The sequence below is a fragment of the Microsporum canis genome, genomic scaffold, assembly GCF_000151145.1.
Source record: "Microsporum canis CBS 113480 supercont1.6 genomic scaffold, whole genome shotgun sequence".
NCBI lineage: Eukaryota > Fungi > Ascomycota > Eurotiomycetes > Onygenales > Arthrodermataceae > Microsporum > Microsporum canis.
Genome location: NW_003299164.1, coordinates 2,387,711 through 2,398,046, shown reverse-complemented (window position 1 = coordinate 2,398,046; position 10,336 = coordinate 2,387,711). Strand labels below are relative to the sequence as shown.

General features: G+C 46.8%; 4 protein-coding genes across 4 annotated transcripts in view; 1 reads left to right on the top strand and 3 right to left on the bottom strand.

Moving 5' to 3' along the window:
* Nucleotides 1-73, bottom strand: part of MCYG_07023 (geranylgeranyl pyrophosphate synthetase) — a gene marked incomplete at both ends in the record, with an annotated part of 1,264 nt that extends 1,191 nt beyond the window's left edge. Inside the window, one exon of the mRNA XM_002845013.1 lies at nt 8-73. Coding sequence (XP_002845059.1) covers nt 8-73 — 66 coding nt within the window. The remainder of the gene's footprint in view (nt 1-7) is intronic.
* Nucleotides 74-2,079: 2,006 nt separating this feature from the next.
* On the top strand, nt 2,080-2,884 carry MCYG_07022 (conserved hypothetical protein; the record flags this gene model as incomplete). Its single annotated transcript, XM_002845012.1, has 3 exons — nt 2,080-2,715; nt 2,745-2,770; nt 2,824-2,884. 3 exons carry the CDS (start codon nt 2,080-2,082, stop codon nt 2,882-2,884), a joined length of 723 nt encoding a protein of 240 aa, XP_002845058.1.
* A 922-nt stretch (nt 2,885-3,806) lies between these two features.
* MCYG_07021 (conserved hypothetical protein) lies at nt 3,807-5,676 on the bottom strand (the record flags this gene model as incomplete). The annotated part of the gene is made up of 2 exons (XM_002845011.1): nt 3,807-4,241; nt 4,297-5,676. 2 exons carry the CDS (start codon nt 5,674-5,676, stop codon nt 3,807-3,809), a joined length of 1,815 nt encoding a protein of 604 aa, XP_002845057.1.
* Nucleotides 5,677-7,312: 1,636 nt separating this feature from the next.
* On the bottom strand, nt 7,313-8,267 carry MCYG_07020 (PENR2 protein; the record flags this gene model as incomplete). Its single annotated transcript, XM_002845010.1, has 2 exons — nt 7,313-7,668; nt 7,721-8,267. The coding sequence occupies 2 exons, from the start codon at nt 8,265-8,267 to the stop codon at nt 7,313-7,315; spliced, it is 903 nt and encodes a 300-aa protein (XP_002845056.1).
* Between the last annotated feature and the right edge of the window lie 2,069 nt (nt 8,268-10,336).

Sequence of the window (10,336 nt, the reverse complement as noted above, 5' to 3'; positions counted from 1 at the left end):
CCGTCACTGGCTTGGTGACACCTGTTGAACTTGTGCGTGGAGGTATAAGATTTGGAGCTACTCTGTCCGACATTGTAGAGTATCATGTAAAATGAGCAGCGGCAGGGGAGGTGTTATTTATTTGCGAGTTCTAGCTGGTTAAGCACCTATTTAAACCAGCTCTCGCTGCAAGGCTTGATGTCCCGCTGCTTGGTGGACTAGCCGGGCCGAAGTTGGGGGCTGAAGAGGGAAACCGGGCTAGCTATAGTTAAAATATGACGGAGATAGACGAGAGTGTGTAACTATGTTGCATGTAAATTTCTGGCTCGTATCTTATATTCCACGAATAACAGCAAATACCACCCTGTTTAACGAGGCAGATTGCTTTCATCTTAGAAGTTCTTCGTCTCCAGTTAAATATTTAACCATCATTAGCTTGTCACTTCTGATGCTCATGCAAGCCTGGTCGTCCAATGAGAATGAGAACCGTTAGATTACGTAAGGTCAACCTCGGATAAGGATTAAATATTATACGAAAGCTGGTATCAACTTTTATTAGTAAGCAAGCCAAAACTCGCAGCAATTTCACGGAGAATAAAAAAAGGGGCAGACGATAGTTACCATAGTATATATCACCATCCATCTCTTCTCCTTTGATTTGGCCATTCTGTCAGTAGACTTATGGGCTAGCGTTTCCTTTAACACTTTAATAACATTTGCCTAGGCTGAAGCTCTGTTACTAGGCGATCTGGAAGGTTTTCTCTGTATCTTTTTAAGTAGCTCCCTTAACGTTGCCAGCGTTGTATAGGCCACCCGCAACCAACGTATGGAGTGGTAAATGTTTGTTATAACGTTCGTCAAGGCCAAGTCCCTCAGTCCCTGGCCCATATAGCGTTTCGTATCTTGATATGTATCTCACCAATGATCGATGAACTCTGCGTTTGCTTTTTTGTTTTTGTGACAAGATGCGGGTCTCGGACACAAAACCTAATAAACCGCCCTCAGATGGCTTTACCCAAGATTTTTGGTTCCGGTTGAGATACAGCACTTGACTAGCGGGGCCAAGTCCGCAGCCCCATTGCACCAAATATTTGATGTTTCGCCCCCTAACTCGATGACAGGGCAATTTGCTTCCAGGCCCTCATTGGCAAAGATACGGTCGTCATTGTAACTGGCTTAAATTTCATCCCTGCAGAGATTGCAAGCAGGAACGTTTGGCTGGCCGAGGAGCTTATAGCTCCCGAACCTTTTTGTGCAACAATCTGTGGAGTATACAAGCCCAGTCGACTCAGAGTTGCGGCATTTAACTTATAATTCATTGGTAAGTCACCCATACATGGCATCCCCGCGTTGCTCCACTGTTAAGCAACTCTGTCTCCGGGATAGTTTGCTTGGACTTAGGCTCGTTCACAGGAATTTGTTAAGCTCCTATGCGCTGCCACTACTAGAATTCATGGGAAGTGGTTGGATATTTTACTAGACACAGATTGAGCATGACTACTATACTCCGTATAGCTTGATACATTCGTTCACATCCATTTCGAGCCGCCCAAGCATAATAGTAATCAGCCTATCGTATGGAACTAGCTTTACTCTTCATCAGAGGTTAGGCTGTTCATGCTCCACCCATACTAAATCCGCCACTTAAGATCAAAGACTTTGAGTGTCCTTTGTCTGTAATTGCCCTTTCTGCATTCAGACGATCTATGATGGCTTTCAGGGCATAAGCCCCGAGCGTCTCCATAGAAGACAGAACTTTTTCAATCTAGAGAGGGTTTGATATCGGCTGTCGCCGGAGTGTATAAACTGCACTATGTCGGGTCCTGGAACTGTAAGTTTAATTATAAATTGTCCCAGGCATCAAAGCAAGCGTGCTGTTGCTGTCAGGTAAAAGTAGTTCCTTTGATGGGGCTGATAATTGGGTTATTGCCGGCGGGGCGGTACGAGCTTAAATATTAGTGGACCTTCCAAGTGTGGGAATTACCTTAAACCGGCCCCACCCTTTTTCCGAAGCTATTCGCACTTTCTATTACTGCCTCGCGGCAAGAGGGTTTGATATGTAAACACAGCCGATTTGCTTATGGGAATTATGTGTTGACGATGGCTTCCCTCAACGCTGCAGAGCCTGCAGATATACCTATTGCGAATATTCCGGTCCAAACTACAAATGACGAAAATATTTCAAAGCTTGTTGTGATTCAAGTAGGCGAAGGCAGATATCACACAACTGTTGAGACTCTGACAGAGAAGAGTAATTATTTCAAGGCCTATTTTTCAGGGAAATGGACAATACCCATGATGGAAGATGGGTCTATCTTCATCGACGCCGATAGCTCCACATTCGAACACGTCCTTAGGTATCTTCGTCGAGGAGTATTTCCTCTTGCTTTTGATGCAACAAAGGGCCATGACTATCGACTGTATGCGAGTATCCTCGAGGAGGCCAGATATTTCCAGTGTCCAGAGCTTGTTACGTGGCTGGAGGATCAATGTTATCATAAATGTGTTACCTGGCGCGTCTCGACAGAAAATTCTGAGTACTCTATGGAAGAAGATAGCAGTGTTGGGGACTTGTGCATTCTCCCAAGCACTACTGCGAAGAAATTGATATACAACTGCCCGCGGGGTATTACTGTGCACCGAGGGCAGCGCGAAAGGTGTGGTCGCCAGTGCCGTAACGCTCAGCTCCTCGAGGACATCAATTACGACGTTGAATATATCACCTCCGGGTGGCTAGTATCTAAGAAAAGGTATACCTTTAATAGTGGATGGATGACAGCCTATGGGTAAGGTAAGCCCTATTCTCTAGTCATACTCTCAGACGAGACTAACATTCTATTTCAGAAGTTGTTTCGTTGATCATATGCAAAAGAAGGCTGCGCTGCCTATCAAGACCTTACAGTAACGGGTGCGGCAGTTGGGATTCGTAGGGTATAGCCCCCAAAAGAATGAAGCTTGGCGTGTCTAGTCCGAGATATTTGATAATTGGGAGAACCTCCGAGTGGCCTGATTTAGGACGTCAGGGAGCTGCAGGGAGTTGTACACAATAATCCTCAAAAAGTCTACTCTGTAATTGGTCACTCATTTTTGTGTAGTTAGACACTGTCCTGCCTTCTATTGGTAGATTCATATATTGCGTAGAAAAAAATCAGGTCATATTCACTTTTTTCCCTGCGGGGTGGTTAGTAGTAATATCACCCGTCCTTCCACACGATGTTCTCCGCAAAGCGAATGGACATCCCTGAAGAAACGGTCTGCATATGGATAATTCTTGAGGTTTTTGGCAAAATAAGCATACCCAAAGTTGGCCCCGCCCGTTTTTGCCCTGAGACCACTATCAGGAGGCTACTGGCAAGCCCTCCTATCCCTGCGCTCACCCTGCACGCCTATCTGTGTTTCAAGCGGAATAGTCTTCGGCTCACATGGAAGCAATGTCAACAGCCACCCTTTGCAGTCAAATACCTGCAGTCAAATACCTGGCCAATACTTTTCTCTTGCTTTTCCAGCTCCGTTAAATAGATCAACGGAATGGTCGGGTTACATTTATGTATTTAGTCAAGCTCATGGCATTAAGGACATACTACATAGTGTGTACCTAGGTATCCATTAAACCCCCTGAAGGGCAGCGATGCATATATGGGTGCAATTAATTTTGCAAAAGATGGCATTTCAAACATTAGGCGGTTATTTATTCCATACTTTCATAGCTTTTTACTACCCATGCTAGCGTAACGAAAATATCTACACTCAAGGGGCCCATTACATACGTTCTAAGAACAAGGCAAGGGGATTATCAAGACCCTTCTCTGGCTTAAAGCGTTTTAATTTTATGTAGATGGAACACGGACTTTTTTTGCGCCTGTCATGAGTTGGATATCCGCAAATAGATCTTCCCAGCTGATGAAGAGGCCCCATCCAATGTTCCTATGACCGCCGAGGTACAGGCCGGCAAGTTTTCCGGATTCATCAATAACAAGCGATCCGGAATCCCCAGCGTCACCAAATGCAGAGTTCGATCTTGGAGCAACGCTGTAGGCTCGGCCCATAACCTTTGTCCACTTACCTTCCTTGTTCTTGATCCAATGTTGAAGTGTGGCTTCTTTGGTGCCGGTGAGCTGTCCAGCAGTAAAGCCAGTACGATTTCCCTTCTTGAACAATGTCATTTCATCTGTCAATGCTGCAGTCCCAGAGATATACTTTTCGTCCGGGTCATATAGGGTTTTCACTTTTGTCGGCATAGTAGGATCGGATATTTGGGGGATCTGGCTCAATTAGTATTATACTACAAGGTATGAATATGTTTAATGAAGGACTTACCTCATTTTTACCCAACCTTTCCTTTCTAACTTCGATTAAGGCCCAATCAAGGAGATGTAGCCGGTCAGTCGCTCGAAACCCAGACGCAGCATAGACTCTACCCAGGTGGTGGTGCTTCTCCTGGATGAATCTAGTTCCCTGGTCAATTAGCGTACTAGTTGCTTCAATAACCTTCTGGTTTTTTTCGTAGAGGCGAATTTTGCCCATTGGGACGGATGGATCTCCGGCCTGTATCTGCTGCTGTATCTCGGCTGAAACTACGTTCTCAGCCTCTTTGATATTGGAGAGGTATTCCTTAACAGTTCGTTTGTGGCACTTTAGGCTGGGTTGATCAACAAGTATTGGATTGTTTTGGGCATCATCGGGGTTGACTCCATGCTGATCACAGTATTCATGATACGAAAGCCCATTCCTGATACAATGGTAGTTTGTAATGCCATACTTTTGCCATGTCCCGTCAGTTGATTGTAATTCGAGGTAACCGCCAAAAGTTCCGGAAGAATCATCTGAACCACGTAAGCCGATGCTACCGCCGAAAACTGTTGATAGCTCCCAATCTCTTTTCTCCAAAAGGCGAGGCTCTAGAAGTGTCTGCAGAACTGACCCACGATGGATTGCTACTGCAACATGGTAAAGTCCTTGATTATCAAGGATTTTGATGATCCGCTCACGAATACTAGTCCAAATACATGTAGATTCGAACCTCACCATAAGCGAAACCGTGATAGTGCGGGGACCAAGGCCATCGGACGATCCTAGTAATAAGGGTTGAAGCAAAGTCCAGTCGCTGTCACCAAGCGTATCTATAACTGCATCTCTTAGAGATGGCCATTGTGCAACGAAAGGATCCTGAAGGCCAATTGCATATGCTCTTGGGTATATGCTGGCACGCTCATCAATCATTTCGATATTAAAGGGGGTATCTTTCGCTATGAGGAACGTCTGGATCTCTTTGCAAGCTTTATACCACGCATCATCTAAAGCATGTTTCGTGGCTGAAACTAGGAGAGTATCCTGCCAGTCTTTGTGGATCGCTGCCTCCGAAGCGCGTTGCACGGGGTAAACTCCATTGTAGTCTATATTGTGTTTGTTCAGAATTTCCATCACGGGTGTTTTAAGTTCGTCCTCCCACTTGGCGTTTACGGGATTATGAGTATGTGGGATTTGCGAGATCGCTGGTAGTTCTACTAAAACAGGTCCTCCACATCTGTAGTCTTGATTGTGAATCGATGTGTCTCCAAGAAATGGTTCTCCATCACTTTCTGAAGAACCTTCCGTTCGCCTCTTCCTCCAGGATGAGGTGCTGGTAGAAGACGGCGGTGAAGGGTATGCGTCTGCAGTGCAGACTTCCTTGGAAAAAAAGCGGCGGAAAAATGACATTGTTGTCGGACCAGGACCAGTCTACGAAAGAAGAATATGATTGTTCCAAACGGAGCAATAGGGAGATAAATGTAAATGTGCCAAATATATCTAGAATACGTAGAGTAGAAGTCGTGAGAAGAAAATGAGAAAGAAGGAAAAGAAGCAAGCGCGTAGCAAGTTTTTATATCAGAAATGGACTCGTGGTGAACATTGATGTCGTCACACTCAGAATAACGTAATCAACCACTAAATAGCCAAACTCCTTGCTCGATTAGATAATATTGACTAGAGAGTGTGTCACGTGCTCGCTTCACTCTCAATTCTATTATATAATATTAAGCTAAGCCTTTGGTTCTATCCTATCGTCATATTGGCACTTCTACAAATCCTTACTGAACATCCCTCTCTGCGTCTGCAGTGCCACGGAGGGCCTCGTCCTAGCTATAAGGGTGTATGTAGCATATTAGATAGATTATTAAATAATATACAATTCTCCATTTTTGGGCTGGGTAACGCTGTTACAGATCAAGAGAAACCCTCGCTCCCTCCCCCCTATATCGGTCTCCTATTATACCCTATACAAAGTAAATATGGAGGCAGCCGAAAATAAAAAAAGACTCCCCCTCTTCATTCTCCATGTCTGATTCCGCTTCTATGGATGAACCCGGCGTTCTTCCCTCTCCTTTGCCATTTGCAATCGGGAAGATACCCGTTGGTCAAACGCTCTGTCTAGTGATGAATACTCCATAAAATCTATATGGCATGAACCCGTTTTGGCCAAGAGTTTGTTATAACACGCACCCTATTATGCGTATCTCGCCATGAAAATTGCTTACCAGGAGCCAGTTCGTTTAATTATATACGTACGAGTAACTTGCAGCGAGAACAGGAAGACATGGATAATATGTACGATATGTTGTAACGGACATGCTATGACAAGGCCAAGCTCCTCCATAGCCACTTCACCAGTGTAGATAACATATACTATGACTGAAAGTCTTCCCCGATCGGCCCAAGCCGGCGACGCCTCCATAGGAAATCATCAGAACACGAAATGATGGAAAAGGAGAAAACGAAATATAGAACTATGGACAAGGCCTGGTAACCGTCATCTGCTCCGTAGTGCTCCGTGTTCCATGCGGTTCCACAACCAATGGAACATTCCCTTGACCCTTAGAATACAAAGAGTGAGCACCTAATAAAGCATGCAGAGAGGCATCCGCCCATTTTTTGGAATGCGAACTAGTCCTGATGAGGACACAGAAAATAAAAACCATGGGTAAAACAATAAAGCAACTAGCCATGTACGCCGCGTAAGAGAGTAGAACACGAAGGGGATAGGAAAAGTAAAAGAGAAATCAAAGGGTGCAAAGTGAGGTAGTACACTGTGTCTAACCCAGGCCGGGCTTTTCCCTCAGCATCTGTCTAAAGCACTGATGAGAGGTTTGGAATATGAGAAAAAGGCCCTGGGAGCTCGCTCTGGATGTCTGATACCTGGAACTTCCGGCCCCTGGAGAAAAAAAAAAAAAAAAACCGACGTAGAGGCTGGGAATAAATTAAGCTTGTTGAGGGAAAAACAGGGTCCGCACAAACTAGAGATGAAACTGTAGGTGACAGGGGTGTGTGTAGAGGTATCATGACGTCGTAGCAGCAGTTAAATATTATGAGACTCATCGACTGGAAGCTTGCCCAGGCTCTTTTCATCGTCATAATCATCGAAGTTGAGTCCAGCATCACGACAACGTTGAATCCACTTTGCAGCGATGTCGCTGCGGAGGTTGACTTCATTTTTGAGCTTGGCGTTTTGGGTACTGATTTCGGTGATTGCCTGGTTAGTGGTCATGTTGGTGGTATCGAAACGGGCAGCCATCTCTTTAGAGTCTTCCTGGAGTTTGGCGATGTACTGGATGGCGCGCTGGAGAATCGAGCCCTTGGCTTTCTCGCAGCCTGGAACCATCTTGGCAATCTCGTTGATACCTTCGTTGATTGTCTCACGACGACGACGTTCAACTGAATGCATGTTAGTCATTGTAATGAGAAACAAAAGTATGTAGGAATATACCTTCTTTATGATTGTTCTTTCGAACCTGGTGCCATTCGACAGACCCGACGGTCGGCTTGGGACTGATCTGCTGGGCAGCCTGAGCCTGAGCCTCCCGTGCAGCATACACGGCCGCAGCAGTAGAGGTGTGACCCTGAACGCCCCCCATGGAAACCTGGCCAACATCCTGGCCGAAGGCAAGGTTGTTTCCGAGACCGTTGCTATCAAAGGATGGCTCGGGGGGCGGGTACTTGGACTCGGGCTGATGAGCAGCAAGTGCAGCCTTCGCAGTCATGGCATTCTCGTCAGAGACGCCATTCTGGTTGCCCACAGCCTGCAGAAGTTGCTGATCGATGTGGCTCAGGTCTGTGGTGTTGTTTGGCATTCCGTGAGCATCATAGCCGTAGTTTTCAGTGGCTTGGATGTTGACATCGAAATTATTAGGCCCGCCATGAGCAGAGCGAAGACGCTGGACGTCACCAGTGTCCATGGCTTCGCGTTTGCGTTTATTAGAGGTGTTTGGGTCGTTAGAGTTGTGTTCCATTGTATTCATAGTGGGCTCCGACATGCTTTTCCCTCACTTATTACAGTCAGGACTTTATTTTTTCCTTTTGGGTGTGATGAAGATTCTGATCGCGTCAGATCCATGTTAGCAAATACTCCAGTAATTCACATAAGCAAGTCTAGAAAGAAGTAATCATTCTGCAAAAAAAACATTCACTTGGCTGTACTATTAAGGCAGCAAGAGGGTAAAAACTATCGCGTTGGGATGCTTTTCTATAGCAAACCAGCGGGAATAACAAGCAATGAAGATAGAGAGAGCCAAAACAAGGCCATATTTCCATCAATAGAGGGCGATAGAGCCCATGAACAGCCCGCAGGAAGATAATATCGCGATTAGACGCGACTGTAAACCAGAGAATAACAAGACATATACAACCAAGAGGAACAGAGGGGCGGGGTTGGGGGTGATGGCTTGTCCCCCAAGGGGAGAAAAGCGATGAGAGGGAAAAAAAAATGCCAGCCACAAGGAGAGGAAGACGGATCAAACAAGAGACGCGTTCACAGTGCAGAACAGAGGAAGAGAAGGAGTTCACGATGATGGAAGAAGACGAGATGATGAAATGGCCTTGCATACCTTGATGATCTATCAGGTGACGAGAAGTCACCTGTTCGAGGGCTGTCTGCGATATATAGATCGCGAGGAGCCAGTCGCAGCAGGGGGGAGAAGAGCAAAGAACAGACTTGATGAACGTCCGGATAGTCGCAGAGAGTGATTTATGTCGACTCCGAGAGGCCGCCGGGGTTTTTTTGGTCCAGGGTAGAAGAAAGATGGGTGTTGCAGAACAGAAAAGCTGGCAGATATAGCGAGGGAGGAGGAAGAAGCAGAAGAGAGAACGATCACGTGGCGAGGCTAGGGCACGCCGCTCACGCCACTTGCGCACTTTCATATTCTCAGGATGGCTCGAGGATGATCGACGACGGGGTTTTTTTCGATGCTGTTTCGACGGCGATGCTGATGCCGATGCTGTTGTTTTTGTTGGTGGTGGACGCACCTGTCTGGAGATGACACCCTGCATCTGCTGTCAGACTGAGGCCGTCGACATGAATCCGGTTCTTTCTGTAACCCAGCTGCTGTCGATGTACCCGACAGTAAATCACCTCTGCCTCCTTCTCTCTTGCTTCTGCTCTCACTCTTTCGCCTTGCCCTGCCCTCTGCTCAACCTCACCGTCTCCATCTTCACCCTACTGCCCTTCGCCAGTCATGTGCCCGAGTCCCGTGCCTTGCTCCCTGCTGACGAATCAGGCTCCACGGCCCTGCTCAGCCCTTCCTATTGGCCGTGATGGGCACCACTTTCCATGGTGGTGTGCACGGGAGATGGCGATGGCCCTTGTAGCATAGTAGGCTTCGACGGGCCACGCCCCATGGATCAAGGACCAAGGGCCATGGATCTTTTGCCGACGGACGCTTGATGAGTCGACGGGGCAGAGGGAGCTCACCCACTGTGCGCATGGTCCTCCTGCCGCAGAACCTTGTTTGGGTTCTCGAAAAGACTGAGCCTCCCACCACCTATCACGCTGCTGCTTCAAACGAGAACTGGAAACGGAAAACTTGCTAGGGCATTTTTGTCCAACTTCATTTGATTGTTTGCTGTTTGTTAGGCTTAGTTCAAGCGGATATTAAGCTGGAATTTGTTCTCGATTGCAACGGCTGCCAATCTCTTTGTGCTGGATTTCTCCTTCTGCTTCCCTTTCGCAGGAGAAAGACGCTATCGAACCTCTCCGGGGGATCTCCTCATGGATCATTGCCTTTTACCTAGCATGGGATACAGGATACGGAGAGGATCCTATCTTTCCGCTAGGATCCAGGTGACTCTCTGACTCAGTCCAAGCAGAAACTCAGGTTCTCATGGCTGCGGATTCTGAAAATGGCCGTCGACAGGCACCAAAGGGGTGAGACGAGCTCTCTGCTCCCTGCCTCAGATCACCTGCTCATGGCAGGGTACCCACCAGTATGGTTGGTTGCGCCAGTTCGCAGTCATCCTTACCCGTACGATGTTTGCTTTTTCCCCTTAGGTAGCTCAAAAGCATGTCCTAGTACAGATAAAGGTGCATTGTGAGAGAATGCGATGCTCT